The sequence below is a fragment of the Mauremys reevesii genome, linkage group 7, assembly GCF_016161935.1.
Source record: "Mauremys reevesii isolate NIE-2019 linkage group 7, ASM1616193v1, whole genome shotgun sequence".
Lineage (NCBI taxonomy): Eukaryota > Metazoa > Chordata > Testudines > Geoemydidae > Mauremys > Mauremys reevesii.
Genome location: NC_052629.1, coordinates 107,823,280 through 107,840,840, shown reverse-complemented (window position 1 = coordinate 107,840,840; position 17,561 = coordinate 107,823,280). Strand labels below are relative to the sequence as shown.

The 17,561-nt window shown below is 45.9% G+C and overlaps 1 protein-coding gene across 1 annotated transcript in view; it reads right to left on the bottom strand.

Moving 5' to 3' along the window:
* PLXND1 (plexin D1) overlaps window positions 1-16,599 on the bottom strand; it is a 133,394-nt gene extending 116,795 nt beyond the window's left edge. Inside the window, exon 1 of the mRNA XM_039480790.1 lies at window positions 14,696-16,599. Coding sequence (XP_039336724.1) covers window positions 14,696-16,030 — 1,335 coding nt within the window. The 5' untranslated portion in view covers window positions 16,031-16,599. The remainder of the gene's footprint in view (window positions 1-14,695) is intronic.
* Between the last annotated feature and the right edge of the window lie 962 nt (window positions 16,600-17,561).

Below are 17,561 nucleotides of genomic sequence, written 5' to 3'. Positions count from 1 at the left end.
CATACCTCCCCTCAGCCTTCTTTTGGTTAGGCTAAACAAGCCAAGCTCTTTCAGTCTCCTTTCATAAGACAGGTTTTGCATTCCTCGGATCATCCTAGTAGCCCTTCTCAGTTTGAATTGATCCTTCTTAAACATGGGAGACCAGAACTGCACACAGTATTCCAGATGAGGTCTCACCAGTGCCTTGTATAACAGCACTAACACCTCCTTATCTTTACTGGAAATACCTTGCCTAATGCATCCTAAAATCGCATTAGCTTTTTTAATGGCCATATCACATTGGCAGCTCATAGTCATCCTGTGATCAACCAATACTCCAAGGTCCTTCTCCTCCTCTGTTACTTACAACTGATGTGTCCCCAATTTATAACCAAAATTCTTGTTATTAATCCCTAAATGCATGACCTTGCACTTTTCCCAGAACCCAAAACCGATCCCTGAGGAACTCCACCAGTAACCTCCTTCCAGCCTGACAGTTCACCTTTCAGTATGACCCGTTGTAGTCTCCCCTTTAACCAGTTCCTTATCGACTTCTCAATTTTCATATCGATCCCCATCTTTTCCAATTTAACTAATAATTCCCCATGTGGAACCGTATCAAATGCCTTACTAAAATCGAGGTAAATTAGATCCACTGCATTTCCTTTGTCTAAAAAATCTGTTACCTTCTCAAAGAAGGAGATCAGGTTGGTTTGGCACAATCTACCTTTTGTAAAACCACGTTGTATTTTGTCCCATTACCATTGACCTCAATGTCCTTAACTACTTTCTCCTTCAAAATTTTTTCCAAGACCTTGCATACTACAGATGTTAAACTAACAGGCCTATAGTTATGCAGATCACTTTTTTCCCCTTTTTTAAAAACTGGAACTATGTTAGCAATTCTCCAGTCGTATGGTACAACCCCTGAGTTTACTGATTCATTAAAAATTCTTGCTAATGGGCTTGCAATTTCACGTGCCAGTTCCTTTAATATTCTTGGATGAAGATTATCTGGGCCCTCCGATTTCGTCCCATTAATCTGTTCGAGTTTAGCTTCTACCTCGGATGTGGTAATATCTACCTCCATATCCTCATTCCCATTTGTCATCCTACCATTATCCCTAAGATCCTCATTAGCCTCATTAAAGACTGAGGCAAAGTATTTGTTTAGATATTGGGCCATGCCTAAATTATCCTTAACCTCCACTCCATCCTCAGTGTTTAGTGGTCCCACTTCTTCTTTCTTTGTTTTCTTCTTATTTATATGGCTATAGAACCTTTTACTATTAGTTTTAATTCCCTTTGCAAGGTCCAACTCTACATGGCTTTTGGTCTTTCTCACTTTATCCCTACAATTCTTTTACTTGCTAACTGAGTCACAGAGTTTAAGGTCAGAAGAGACCACCAGAACATCTAGCCTGACCTCCTGTATATAGGTCACAAACAGCACCCCACACCCACACACTAAACCCAACAGCCGAAATTCAACCAAAGTATTACAGCCAACAGGAGACTAGACTGCTACTGGCAGAGAATAGGAGGGACCAAGGTGTACTAGTGCCCAACTGAGGCCCCCACAATGGCAGGGAAATGATTAAGTGTGATATACCCAGATAATCCTGGCAAGCGAACCACACTCACATGCTACAGAGAAAGGCAACTCCCATACCAAGGTCATTACTAATCCAACCTGGGGGGAAATTCCTTCCCAACTCAACATATGACAATCAGTTAGACCCTGACTATGTGAGCAAGAACCAGCCAAGCATCTGAGACAGAAACTACTCAGTGCCACCTCAGAGCTCTAGTCCTCCCTCTCCAACATCCCATCTTCAGCCATGGCCATCCCACAACAACAAAAAACAGAATACACTGGGGGAGGGCCACTCTCTTCCTGATCTCTGCAGGTGGCTGGCTGAAACTTTGAAGCATGCGCTTTTAAGAACATAAGACACAAACTGGAAGTGAGCCCTGTTGAGCCCTGTCCCATATCATCACAAGTTACCCCATCATACAGTTGCGCACACACTTGGTATGTAAATCACTGAGACAAGAAACATGAAATCCGATTATGCCTCTTCTATAAAGTCACTTGGTAGAGTCTAACTGAAAGCGCTCAAAAGGTCAAACCCTGCACTTTAAAGGCCAAACCCTACTTAACTTACTTTGGGGAAACTCCCATTGACTCGGTCCTAACACCTCTATCTTAACACACCTCTAAGGTAGGTGATATTAGCCCCATGTTAAATATTGAGAAAACTCAGACAGAGAGATTAAATGGCTTAACTAGGGCCACAGTGAATAAGAAAAGTCACCAGGATTAGAACTCAAGAATACATAGCTCCTAGGCCTGCCCTCAATCCACTACATTACTCTTCCTTTTCCTCTTACAGAAGACATCTGTACAAGACAAATGACATTCTCCAGACTGTCAGGCGTAACAAGGCTGATTAGCTCTGTAGTTATATAAATCCAAATCAAGGAAAAATCACTGACCTCACTGGATTCAGCAGTTGGCGATCTATTTTACCAAGTCATGATGATGTAAAGTGCTTTTTTTCTCTACTTTCTCAGTACACATTTTGCCCTGCCGTCTCTAAGTTTTGTGGAAACAGATGTTTCCAAGAGTGTCTGGAAAGATCTAGTAAATATATTAAAATCCACTGGGTGTTGTAGTGGTACCAAACCACAATTAAAATAAAAACAAATTAGCATCATGAGATGCATAGGAGGTAATGTTAACTTTCAGATTCTCCCCAAAACTTTCAAACTTAACAGCAATGAGAGTTTTAACAGAGAGCAATTATTTCAGTGCAGATCTTGTTAACATACTGCATAAGAGTGACTTGCTGCAGTTCAGAAACTCGAGAAGGGACTATATCTAGTAGCAAACATGGCCCAACTTTCCCTCCCTTTCATTTGTTGCAACCCAGTGGGAAGAACTTGATTCAAACCACAGGAAAAAAATAATTATTAAAAAAAAGTTGTCTACATCAGTTGTTCTTTAAATGGGGATGCTTCTCCCAGTTAGCTGGGATCTAACCAAAAGCTACCGCCATTTAACCTCTGACATCTGTTTGCGAAAACATTATCTAGATTAGGGGCAGGCAAACTACGGCCCACGGGCCGCATCCAGCCTGTTGGACTTTTAATCTGGCCCTCGAGCTCCCACCGAGGAGCAGGGTTGGGAGCTTTCCCCGCTCCGGTGCTCCAACTGGGGAGCGGGGTCAGGGGCATGCCTTGCTTCGCTCCACGCATGCAGCAGCTCTGCACAACTCCTGGAAGCAGGAGTAGCCAGGGGGCTCCTCACACTGCCCCCGCCCCAAGCGCCAGCTCTGCATCTCCCATTGGCCAGGAACTGTGGCCAATGGGAGCTGTGGGGGCAGTGCCTGTGGATGGGGCAGCGCAGCCCCACCTCTGGTGGGGGGACAGGCCGCTGTTTCCAGGAGCTGCTTCATATGAATTGGAATTAGAATTGGAGAAGCCACCTGTTTTGGTTCCAACCCAGAAACAAAACTGCCTAATGCTGGGATTGGACACACCCAAACACACACCTTCTTGTTATTCAAGGGAATCATAGAATATCAAGGCTAGAAGGGATCTCAGAAGGTCATCTAGTCTAACCCCTGCTCAAAGTAAGACCATCCCCAGACAGGTTTTTGCCCCAGATCCCTAAATGACTCCCTCAAGGATTGAGCTCACAACCCTAGGCTTAGCAGTTTAATGCTCAAACCACTGAGCTATCCCTCCTACCCAATAGAACCAAAACAGGCTTATTCTCCAGTTCTAGTTCCAATTCATATGCCTCTGAAATCTTGTAAGAATAGCTATTCTTGAGCAATTCTGGCCCAAGATGTTGGCACTTTCGATCGAACAACTGGACTCATAGTGCGTGATTTCCACCATTCAAGAATAACTGTTCTGCACTTTGGCCCACGCTGCCATAACAATAGCTGGTGAGATTTTGGTGGCATATAATTCAAGACTTGCTAGGGCTTAAATCTGAACCTGGATTTGTAGCCTAAATCTGAGCTGATCATGCTTCTTTGGCCCACCTCTAAAATACAGTACCCTTTCAACTCATGGAGAGTCTTGATGTGTTTATCAGTGCACGGGCTAAGTTTCTGGAAGTATATTAAGTAGCTATTGGAATAACATGTGTGATTAATAATAAATCACATGGACCCTATAATCCCCTTCCCTGTGTAGTGCACAGAGCAACAATACTGGAAAAAAGGCCTGGATATGGAAAAGATGTAAGAATGTGCAGACTATTCCCCATTTGCTCCATAACTCTGTCCTTGTTCCCTAGAGAAGCTCTGTACGCCTAACGCACCCCACTGAAAAACAAGGAGGCAGAGACCCGGGGAGGACTCAGGGAAAGGCTGTTTTATGGAGCATGTTCCCCCCTCTCTGTGACCCAATATCCATGTAAGAGAGAGGAAGGTTAACAGCCCTTCCACACTCTGTAACCCTGATCAGATGGGCCAAAGAGCACAACCAAAGCACAGGGCCCAGTGACAGCACTGCCACTAATACCATTGCTCAGAGTGGGGTAAGAGGAGAATGGGGGAGAGGCCCTCTGTGCAGCTCACCAGGTATCAGTGGCATTTGGCACAGGTTTTCATGGGTATCCCTGTTTTCCATCTTTATCCCTTGCCACAGCCCCAGTCCCTGTTGCACTGCTGAAAACTCCATGATCCAGAGTGGGTTATTCTCAAACACCAGATCTGCAGCAGCCATGGGGAGGTTGTTTTGATTTTTTTTTAACATGTGAGAGGAGCACAGGTGCCATGATAGACATCCTGGGCCAGCCTCATGCCTCGTGCATCTCCATTAAGTTCAATGGAGATCCAGCAGGTGTGAATTTGCCACACTACATCTGTAAAGCTTAGGGGACTATGTCTGTGTGTAATTACTCTATTTCCCCTTCTCCTGACAAACAGTACATTATAAAAATGTTGGGAGGCAGGAAAGAAAGCTGGAAATGGCAGCTTCATTCCTGTTCAAACCACTCACGACTGTCATTGAACTTCTGGCCATTGCTGGCCCACTGTGTTTCAAGAAAAGGTGGCCTGATTATTCACAGCTCCTACAGTGCTCTGTGCCTCTGGGCTCCATTGTAGACAGAGATTTGCGTGAGAAATGATCGCATATTCCCCCAACTGAGCATTATTAAGGACAGAACAAGAGTAATGAGGCACGATTATCAGGAACAGCACTATCAGCCTTTCTGATCGGCTTGTCACATCTAAAACAGCCTCATCTAGATTCAGCCTGAGATCAGCCTCTTCTAAAGCAGGCACTCCAGAGATTCTGCTCAACCTCACCCTGTCAGAATGGGGGCTGCCAGCAGAACTGTTATACAGCTGCTGGATATTAATACTGTTCTTTCTGCTGAAAAATGTCAATAAATTCTAGGGCCTCCCTTAGTGAGGGATTTCAGCCAGTCTGCTGCCTCCTCCACTTGCTCTAAGCTGTTACTTCCCAACTTGTAATGAAAACAGGGAGCTGCAATCATTACTCTACCAACCTAGAAACAGGGGGGGGGGGACAGCAAAGCAGATGACACTTGCAAATTAGCAACTCTACTGCTAACTTCATGGCTAACTTCCCCTCCTGACACTTTGCTCGTGCATCCTGGATTTGCTTGCTATACAGGCGTTGTCTAGTGGTAGAACAAATGACTGAGCAGTAAGGACTCTTGGGTTCTATTCCTGACTCTGCCACTCACTCACTTTGTGACAATGGGCTGGTCACTTTACCTTTCAGAGCCTCAGATTCCCCACCTGTAAAATGAGGGTATTAATTCTTACCCACTCAGGTGGGTGCTGTGAGACTTAATTTGTGAATGTTTGTTAACTGCACCTTGACTTATGGGTAGACAGAGCTACAGAAATGCAATGTTAATTACTGTTCTTCCACTCCCTTCTACAAAAACCATTTCAAAGACCCATAGGGAATAAAGTATACAGGCATTAGCCATGTGCTCTTTTCTGCTGAACATTTTCTTTTCTCATTGTCAAGAACTTTTACTATTGTTTGATACTATCCTTAATGCAGTAACTGCATGCACAAATGACATGTCAGACTGCTCATTTGTTCACACAATGTGTGAGCAAATTATCCATGTGTGCCATTCTAAAGGTCTGAGCCATTACTTGTAACCACATGCTATCAATAATATTGACTATACTATTACCTGGGAGCATGTAGCAGTAGGTAAGTGTGATGGGTCCCAGGTATTTTTAATTAACTGTTTTCATGCCTCTCTTGTGCTTGCTTGTTCAATGTTGGCATTAAATTAGCTCAGCCAAGGCTTTATGCTTTAAAGTCTCTGATAACCCTTTCCAACAAGCTATTGGGCCAGAACAGCATAGGTATTTAGGCACCTAAAGACCTGGACTGATGCCTAGTAGGATTTTAAAAAGTCCCTAAGAGAGCTGGAAGTGGATTAACCTAATCCACAAAAAGGCACTCTTAATGCAGAATAAGAGTGTCCGCATGGGGAGTTAGTGCAGAATAGCTTTAAATTTAAACCCTAGCTATTTTGTGCTAACTACCCTGTGAATCCACCATGTTGACAAGCTCTTAATCAGGCAAAATTTCTGGTTTTGGTGTGAAGCCAGGTGAACCTCACTGACTTAGACTGAATTTCCCATTGCAATCTGGGGTTCATTTGGACTTGAAACTTAAAGCAGGTGTGGGCACAAGAGGCATTCTTGGGCGGTTTGAGACCAGCTGGTAAGAACCCAAGCAACATGAACCCCTTTTAGATATGATCAGTGAATTTCACATAGCTTTTTTACAGGTTTTTCATCATTGCATATGTCTTGAAATTGCATAGATGTGTTTCACTCTAACTGCCTATTGTTTAGTAGAGATGGGTCCAGGACATTGCATTCAGATCTGGATTCAAGTCTGAACTTCTCCAAAGAACAATGCAGATTGGAGCCAGGGCTTTGATCTGGACAGCTAAGTCCTGATCTTACAATCAGATCTACACAAGCACAGAGCTCCACTGACTTTTATTTTCTCTGTAAAACAATATTCATAATCAAAGTAAGAAAAAAAGATTAATGTGATATGACATCCTGCAGTTTTGGAACACTGCCATATTTTGCAGCTTCAGATAGTGCTAGCAACCTCCAAAAGCATCAGATTATATAAAACTAAAATGTATTACAGGAACTTTTGCTTTATTTTTAATGTATAAATTAAGTGTAAATTTGCAGTTTCCTTTTTGTGGCTAGTCCTCTGGATTTGTTTGAATAGATGTAAGGTTAGAGGAGATTTATTTTCATGTTTGGAGTTTCTGAATTAGTATAAACTAGTACTTTAAAGTAACAAACCTCCTTTAAAACCCAGTCCTACTGAGACGCTACAGTATGTTTGGTCAGTAAGTAGATGCTTTGTCATACTCCCATGTGGATACAAGTTTTAGTTTTGGAACATTTTCTTACTGGTTTTAGACACCATTTCCAAACCCACATATACACATAGTGAAATGGTTTATACAATTCACCCAAGCAGTACATTTTATTTAACAACTCATTATCATAAAACTCATTGATGGCTATCTGATCATTAAACCACAAAATATACTGTTCAGCTAACATGCAGAGTCTGACATAAAGCCACAAGAGCCAGAAAATTCAGAGTTAATGCTGAAACTCCATTATTATCACATGCCACTATGCCTAAGTATTTCAGGATGTAAAATACAGTAAATCAGAAATCCCTGGAGGTCCCCACAACAGAACTGGGTTTAGATTGGTGTTTCAATCTCCATTCCCTTGTTCTGTATGTGCATTAGATATTAAATTTTATTTTAACAGTTATTTCTCCTCATGGTTTAGGGACAGATCCTTAGTGATGACTGCAGCATGCAGAATACAAATGGGTGCACAAAGATGGCTTAATGTTCACATTTGCACTCCCCTGATCCTGCTACTGCTGTGAGGAGGACTGAATTAGAGCAGCCTCCAGGCTGCTCTATTTCCTCTTGCTGCAAACAGCCCCCAGGGGCTTGAACGGTGGCATTACAACACTTTTTATATTGGGGGTGCTGAGAGCCATTGAACCAAACTGTAAACCCTGTATATGATGGAAACCACTTCAATTCAGGGGGTGCTGCCAGACCTCCCACTACTCCTCCTTCCAGCCCTTTGGGCTTGAAACAAAACCAGGAATGAATGTGGGACCCAGGTATCCCAGCCATACCTCCTGCCCCCTGCTATGACAGGATCACAGATAGAGAGTGACATAAGAGCCCATACATTGGCTGTACACTTCTGGATGATTCCCCTTATACTAGGGCAGCAGTTCTCAAACTGGGGGTTGGGACCCCTCAGGAGGTTATGAGGCTATTACATGGGGGGGTTGCAAGCTGTCAGCCTCCACCCCAAACCCTGCTTTGTCTCCAGCATTTATAATGGTGTTAAATATATAAAAATGTGTTTTTAATTTATAAGGAGGGGTCACACTCAAAGGCCTGCTATGTGAAATGGGTAACCAGTACAAAAGTTTGAGAACTATTGTACTAGGGCAATTCTCAGCAGGCCAATTAAACCAGCTTTAAGGCCAACCTGACCCTTGTGTGGTGTCAAGTGGCCACACCACAACAGAATATCATGGCATTAATTTCCTTTTTTGGGTTTGATCATCTAAGGTGCAGAGCATCTCCTGGGAATTACTGAGTGCCCTCAACTCAAATCCATGTGGAATTACAAGTACTCAGCACAGTGGAGGATTGGGTCCTTAATTAATTATCTTTCAAAAAGGAAATTAAAAGGCATACCAGGCACATGGCATGAGGCTTAAGGGTGCATCAAACTTAAGAGTCCAGAATTTGACCTGTTACAATGGTGTAAATATGGAGTAAATCCACTGGGGTTTCTTGGGTTTAACACCAGTGTATCTGAGATCAGAATCTGATCCCATATAGCAATAGACCCATTTACACTTAACTGTGTGTACTAAGCTCTGACAGCACTCCACCCTGGAAGGTATCCACTCAAGAGAGCACATATATTCATCATCATAATCATCTTTGGAGACATGGATTCAAATCCTGTTGAGGTTACATGTGATGAAAATACACTTCATAGGGGACAGTTATTGTCCCTGACACAAAAACAGCACACAGTCTGAGACAAGTTATAGAATATCAGGGTTGGAAGGGACCTCAGGAGGTCATCTAGTCCAACCCCCTGCTCAAAGCAGGGCCAATCCCCAGACAGATTTTTACCCCAGTTGGCTCCCTCAAGGATTGAGCTCACAACCCTGGGTTTAGCAGGCCAATGTTCAAACCACTGAGCTATCCTTCCCCCCTTGTTATAGTCTCTACTCAGAAGAGGCAAACCTGGAACTTCCCACTAGCCTTTGGTGCAAAAAACAACCACTTTCTCTCTGTTCCAAAATCCCACCTTAACACACATGCTTTCCACTAAACCTACCAGTCTTAACCCACCTGTTTCATAAGTGCTTTTACAGAACCTTTCATTAACAAAACACATAATAGCAACACTCTGATAATCTTCCTCTGCTTATCTAGAGAATCTGCATAGGCATTTTGTCTGGCCATTTAGACCCCAATTCAGCAGAGCACTTAAACTTGTGCTTAATAAGTCAATGGAACTATTCAGGGGCTTAAAGAAAAGCACTCTGCTGAATAAAGGCCTCAATGCATTGTACAGCAGGGAGCACACAGTCAAAACATAAATAACATATTAATAACAAATAACCAAAAATCTGCTAGTAAGGTTTGAGGTACTCTGTGGAGGAAGCATAAGCAACACCTACCCACACTAGACCTGTCTATTTTTCTCTCTGGGCAATACATCTGTCCCCCAAACGTATATTATTTATTCATTATTATTTTTACAGCACTACAGGTGTGCATGGTGCTTTACAGACAAGCACAGTCCCTGCCCCAAAAGAATGTACAGACTAAGGTCCTGATCATGCAATCCACTTCTCACACAAGCAGTCTTTACCTGCATGAGTCCCACTGACTTCAAAAGGATTAGTCATATGAGTAAGGGTTGCAGGATGGGTCCCTTGATTTCTTTCCAAACAACAGCCCCCATAACGCTACTCATTACATGTTCTATAATATAGAATCTCTTTAGCCTAACCTGTGTTTGGAATGAATCAGCCAGTCATTTCATATTTTTTCAGACTGATTTTTTTTTAAAAAACCACCCTAATCTACAGAACCACTTTTAAAAAAAAAATACTTTAACTCATTTGAGTTATATGTGGGGGGGAGAAAAACACCAACAAAACCTGGGAACCCACTAACTGCTGAAAAGTGGAGCTTATAATAGAAACATGGATAGACCCTTAGCTAAAACACCATGCCAGCTGCTGCTGTAATATATTTTCCTGCTGTGTTCCCAGGGCTGGGACGTAAAATGTATTAGAATATTTCATTGTCTCGAAGGTGGAAATTGGTGTTAGATTTTTTTTCAGTGCAAAGAAACATTATATTACAATCCTCATCTTGATACAGTTGCTCTGGGAGTTGGAAATAAAAGCAGCTTGTTAACTTGTTGGCAATTCTAATGATTAAGAAAAAGGGGGGGAAATTGAAAAGCTCGTCTTCCAACTAAATGGCAGGTAAGAAGGCTTCCAGCTGACTAGGTCAACGTTTCTAGAGATTCGCACTTCAAGTGAATGGGAAATGAACAAATATTAAGCAGGAAGAAATGTTAATAGTATGTTGCATTTATGTATTGCTGAACCTTCCATGCATGGAACACAAAGCACCTTCACAACCATAATCCTTAACACCCAATGAGGTAGGCTCAGTAACTACAGGAAGATCATTTTATAGATCAATTTACTGAGGCACAGGGAAGCGACTTGCTCAAGGATATATAGAAAGTCAGAGTCAGGATTAGAAGCTGGTTCTCCTGACTCCCATCCCTATGCTATAATAATCACTAATTTACACTGCTCCCCTTGTGTAAATATACATTTTCTAAGAGCTTGATCCTGTAAGGTGCTGAGTGCATTCAACTCCCACTGACTTCAATGGAAGCAGAGGGGACTCAGAACCTTGTGGCACCCACCCCTCAATGCCACATACATCATTGTTTAACCACACTTCTAATGACACACCCATTCTTCATATGCTTTCATTATAGAAATGACAATCTTCCTATTTTCGCTGTGTATAGATAAGATCCTGAATACAGCATTCATTTCTGCAATCATTGAATCCATACAAAAATTAATTATAAAAAAAAAGGATTGATCTTGTCAGTCCCTACAGAGAAGTCACTTGCTTTACACTATAAACCCTAGTTTTCATCCTTGCTCTGACACTGACTCCATCTGCAGACTAGGGCAGGTCTCATCATCTCTGCTTCAGTTCCCCCACGCTATGAATAGCAATAAATATACTTAAACAATTGCCTTACAGAGCATCGAGAGGAGGTATTAATATCTATAAAGTGCTTTACAGAAGAAAAAGACTAGATATTTTAAGTGCTGATGATGGCTTATTCATTGTTGTTAATTGTTGCCCCCAAGTGACTGTAAGTTAGAAAAACCTACACTATTCACACAGGCTGGTATTTTCAAAGGAGGCTGAGGAAGTTAGGTGCCTTGTTGTCACTGAGTTTCAATGGAAGCTGGGCACCTAACTCCCTAGTACACTTGGAGAATCTCAGCCACAGTGCCTAATCCTGCAGCGATTACTCTGGGCGTGCCCCTGCAAAGTGCTGAGGGCCTGATTGTAAGGGATGCTGAGCACCCAGCACATCAGCTGAAATCATCAAAAGTGGAGGTGTGTTCAGCAACTCTGAAAGTTGGGCCCTCAACTCCCACTGACTTCACTGGGAGCTGAGACTGCCTCAGGACTGGACCCACACGATTTAATGCACTGAGTCTTTTTGTGGCATTAACTTAAAAGCCACAATGGTTACCAGATTTCCTGACGTCTGGCAGCTAGTACTTTGCCACAGAGGAAAACAATTCAATTTCCCTAAAGCCGATCTGTGAACTATTCCATTAAGGCTAGCTATTTTAACATAGTGTGGGGCTGCCGTTGCCAGACACACTGGTTACCATAGGAAACCTTTCTATCGTTAAAAGCAGCAAAGAGTCTTGTGGCACCTTATAGACTAACAGATGTTTGGGAGCATGAGCTTCCGTGGGTGAATGCCCACTTCGTCGGATGCATGAGTCTATAAGGTGCCACAAGACTCTTTGCTGCTTTTACAGATCCAGACTAACACGGCTACCCCTCTGATACTTTCTATCATTGCCACTGTAAAGCACGGAAGCCCAAACCCAAGTGCTCTGTCTTGCCAGTGAAATCAAACAGACATTTTTATAATCTTTGATGGAGCCGAGTTGTGCCTCTTTTCCAGAGGAAGAAAAAAAGATATAGTGCTAAAGCAGCACCATTGTTTAATAGTTTGTGACTTTTACTAAAGGGGGATATAGGCATCTTTATCTGGCATTAAAATTTATATTTCAGTGTTGTTGTTGTTATGTTGGTCCCAGGATATGAGAGAGACACGGCAGGTGAGGTAACATCTTTTAATGGAACAACTTTTGTTGATGGGAGAGACACACTTTCACGCTTCACAGAGCTCACCTTCAGAACTCGAAGAGGTAAAAAGCTAACTACAAGGTGGGACAGATTGTTAAGCATACGGGGTAAACACATGTTGCGAGAAACCACTTAAAATAAAGTGGACAGGGGTGTTAATTTCCAACCCCGAAGAAGAGCTCTGTGAAGCTGAAAAGCTTGTCTCTTCTTTCATCAGAAGTTGGTCCAATAAAAGATACCCTCCCACCTTGTCTCTATTAACATTTATGTCCACTTGGTAACAAATTGTGACAATGGCAAACTTGCACCCTAAATGCAATGAAACAATGCAGCCTGTGTCCCCTCTCCATGCACTGTACACATACTGCACTGTCCTGCTGCAGGAATACACAGAGGGACGTGGGAAGAGAACAGTTACAACCAAACACACTGCCTTCCCTCCGCGTCTGTACAGAGAGCAACAACCGAAAGGAAAGAGAAAAATAAAGTCTGTGAGTCACCACTGGTTCACTGGGAACAGGGGACGTGGGAATAAAGACACTCCTTGATAAAAGAGGGGGCGGTTATATATGTGTGTGAAAACCACTGCATGTTTGACTTCATAGTAAACCAAGTAGGAATCCAATTGACTTTCACAATGAACCTAAATTTATACATGGGTACTGCATGAATATTAATCCTTGTGAAAAAAAGGAGCTTACTGTGCTCAGCATGTTTTCCCCAACCTCCTAAATACTGTCTAGTATAAGTAAACCAGAATCACTCATCAGAGAAGGCTATGAGATGGATTTGTGCAGAGATGGTCCTGGGAGTGCAGAATACACATACAAATTCCGACACCCACGTCAGTCCCAGGCAGATTTTTGGCTTATTCAACTGCAAGCCTTGGAGAGAGATCTGGGTTTGGCTGCTGACACCCTCTCCTCACCCACCACACAAACCCAAGGTCTGATGGGGTTTCGGGTGCTGGGGTTTGGGATAGACCATTAAAGAAACAGAGCCTGATCTGCACCACTGAAATCAGTGGAGCTTTGCAACTGATTTTGATCTTCATTCAGATCTGGCTCTTGGTTCTGATTCCAACCACCACCATCCCAAAGTCCAGTGCTTCTCAAATCCAAGCTTCTGACTGAATCCCATCTCTAATTGGCATTTATGCCAAGGAGGCTTCTGTCAGATACACAGTGGTGTGAAAACCGTATCACTTGAGATGTTTAAAACTGGACCAGACAAAGCACTGGAGAATAGACTGACAAGAACAATCCTGAGAGACAAACTAATACATCTTTTCCAACTCTAACTTCCATGATCCTTAGATTCTCAACCCCTTCAGCCTAGGGGATTGTTATCGCTTACCCAGCTAGTCATGAAGGTCCATGGTTATTATTAATCCAAACTTGAGACCCAATCCTAAAGTCCTTACATTAACTTTAATGGAGTTTTGCCTGAGTAAGAACTTTGGGACCATGGACACTCCAGCCCCAGCCAAGCATTCCACTCCATGTAGTGCTTGATACCAGAAGGGACTCACCACACAGTCTTTCTGGGGTGTGCTGAGCCCTGTCCTGCAGAGCTCTAAGTTGCCTTACAGTCTCTCACCTACTAAACAGCCAGGTTTCTCCCAGCAGGTGGTTTCTCTAATGTAAAATCTACTTCTTTGGTTCCACCGAAGTGCAGTATCACAGAGATTACCTGACATTTCTCCCCCAACAGGTGGTTACTGTGCTCTCCACTTCAAAATCTGCTCCCCTGAGCTGCACTTTATCAGGGTTAGGGTTCTCCCCAGTGCGGGGTTCCCAACTCTGCACTCTGGTCCTCCATGGGGGCAAACCTGCTCCCTGCACAGCAGCCCTGCCAGGGAACCTTCCAGTTTCTCTCGCTCCAGGAGGTTGTGTCCCAGGTCCAAGGAAACTGAGCTGCAGCAGCAGCATCTGGGGCACCTTAGGAACTTTTCTCAGTGGTTCCCCTACGGCTGGAACTCTGCTCTCCTGGACTCCCTCTAGTCCCACCCGACCAGCCACAACATTAGAGGGGCATCTCCATCCCACCAGAGATCCCCCCCCACCCTGAAAGCTCCCTGCAGCATCACTGGGGGTGGGGGGTTCCCCACTGAGGGGAGTCCCCCCTCCCGAGCCGCAGCCTTACCTGGATGTTCCTCTTCTCGCAGGCCGGCCCGGTGCCCTGCACCACGCTGTCCAGCACGGTCACCAGCCCGGCGTCCGGCTCCACGAAGCACGAGTGCCTGGCCTGCCGGATCCTCTGCTCGATGTCGGCGAAGCGGAAGGCGCAGAGCGCCGAGTGCTGGCGGGCCCCCGGCGGGGCGGCTCTCTCGAAGACCCCGAAGAGCAGCTCCTGGGGCGGCGGCGGCGGCGCCGCCGGGGGTCCCAGCTGCAGGGCGGCGGTGGCCGGGAAGACGGAGACCAGGCGGGTGAAGCCGTCGCCGCCCCCGGCCCCGCACTGCAGCCCCACCTGGATGTAGGACTCGGTCAGCTTCTTGGTCTCGCCGGCGCTGGCGTTGCGGCCGGGCTCGGCCAGGCAGATGCGGGCCAGCAGGCTGTGCGAGTGGCTCTCCTTGTCGCCGGCGTTGGCCTCGCTGTTGAGGGCCAGGTAGGCGTAGGCGGCGGCGGCGGCGCCCCGCGGCGGGGGGGCGGGGTGCAGGAAGGCCCGCACGAAGCTGAGCTTGTGGCGGGCCTTGGCCCCCTGCTTGATCTTGAAGATGTTGTCGTCCGAGGGGTTGAGGTCGAAGGTGAAGAGCTTGGCCAGGTCGCCGCGGGCGTTGAGGGCGCGGATGGCGATCTCGGGCGTGTTCTCGAAGCGATGGTCCTCCAGGCTCTGGTTGCGCGGGAAAAAGGGGCTGCCGAAGCCCGTGTAGGTCGCCCCCACCAGCAGCCGCGTGTCCGGCCGCCCGCCACCCGCCGGCCCGCCGGGCCGCAGCACCAGCCCCACGGTGGAGGCGTTGGGGTGGTTGGCCGCGATGTTGAGCATGCTGGGGAAGACGGTCACCGGGTCCCCCCCGCCGCCGGCCCCGGCCCCGGCCCCGCCCGGCGGGAAGCTCACGGCCACGGCGGAGATGTTGGCCATGCTGCGCAGCTGGCAGAAGCCCTGGTAGATGGAGCCGCACACCACCACGATGCCCTGCTCCGGGTCCGGCTGCAGGATCTTGTTGTAGTTGTCGGTCAGCACCTTGGGGTGCTCGCAGGAGGCCTGGGGCAGCTGGGGCGCGTGGCACAGGGGGTTATCCAGCACCGGGCCCACCTGCTCCTCCACCTCCTGCGTCAGGTTGGGGCCGGAGAGCTGGTAGAGCCTGTTGACAGCCGCCAGGTAGATCTTGCTGCCCAGCCCATCCAGGGCGAAGTTGTTGGTCAAGGTGGGCGAGAGGAACTTGTGCTGCACCTCCAGGCCGGCGCCGGGGCTGCCGAGGAGGGCGAGCAGCAGCAGGAGGGGGGCCAGCACCTTAGCGCCTCTCTCCCGGGGAGCCATCCTGCCGCCTGGGCTGCTGCTCTGCAGAGTGCATGAGGCTCCACGGAAAAGGGGGCTTTGCAAAGCCAGGGGAGGAAAACCTGCTTCCTGCGAAGCCAACACGCCTCAGCACTGAGTGACGCCAGGAGGGAAGTCCTGAGCTTTCGTTGCGATCCGCAGCCCTTGCCTGGTTACTGGACCTTCCTCTCTCTCTGTCTCTTCTCGCCAGCCCGGAGATCGGATGGGGTTAAACTGCCCCCGATCTCGTCTCTGCAAAGGCTGTACCCTCCCCTCTCGCTCTCTGACAGCTCCGCGCTGCCTGTGAAGCGATCCGCTGCTCTCAGACTTCTCCTCTCTTTCGCTTCTCTCCTTTCTGCATTACTCATGGGTTTCTTTTTTTTTTAATTTAGGGTTTGTCATGTGAATGTGATTAAGTTAAAGATATTTTCCAAAAGCTGGAAGGCAAGCCTTGCACCAGCCAACCACACAAAGAAGCAGCCCTTGTTCCTTGATAGCAACTCCTCTTCTAACAAATAACTCTTGTGTTTGTGGTTTTTTCATGTTTCTAATCAGAATATGGGACTGAAGGGGAGAAGCGAGATAAGAACTTTTCTTCTCCGGACATAAAGCAAGACTGCAACCAAAAGTAAAAATAGCACTAACCAAACAACATTAATTTCAGCCAACCCCTCCCATCCATCGTCCCCCCCCCCCCAACAGTCAGAATAGGTTAACTCTCACTGCTCTTGAAGTATTGCACTCTCCATAAAGAGAGTTGTACAAGAAAGGATAACAAAGAAGAGGAGGTCAGACTGTCTGGGGTTTGGGGGTCAGGAATAAATTAAGTGGACAAATATTCCAAGTATGTAGGGTGGGGGGATCTCTCCCAATGCCATTGTATTTCAGTCACTGGCGCCATGCACTGCTTGTTTTAGTTCCCTCTATTCCAATGGAGATGTGTTTGCATTGGGCTGCTCTTTTTCTAATGTGCTCAAGAAAGGCTGACATCCTCAGAGACTGAAATCTGTTTATTCCCAGAGCAGGTATAGCCCAGGCAGCACCAGTACAGGATTCCCTGACACTGCTCTGATAATGTTCCTGAATCCTATCCAAGAGGACCTAGGAATGAAAGCTCAGCAGGGATCAGATTGGGGTGGTACTCTTCCACCTTTACCCGCAAAATAAGCTCTGCTTCTGTGAGTTGCTGCTCCCAGTAGATTGTGCAGGTGTTCAAATTATGATTGTGCATGTTCTTTGAGCTCCATTAGGCACCTTGTGCTTGGTTTATTTGGATTGGGCACCATAGTGAAACATCACTCAGTAAATTATGCAGGTCAGTGATCCTCCCTCTCCTTCAGAGGGCTTTTCTACACAGAAAAGTTATACCACTATTAGCTAGGGTGTGAAGTTAAACCAATATAGTGAAACTGCCATAACGCTCATGCAGAACCTGGGAGGCAGTGACCATGAGCTGGTTGAGTTCAAGATCCTGACACAAGGAAGAAAGGAGAGCAGCAGAATACGGACCCTGGACTTCAGAAAAGCAGACTTT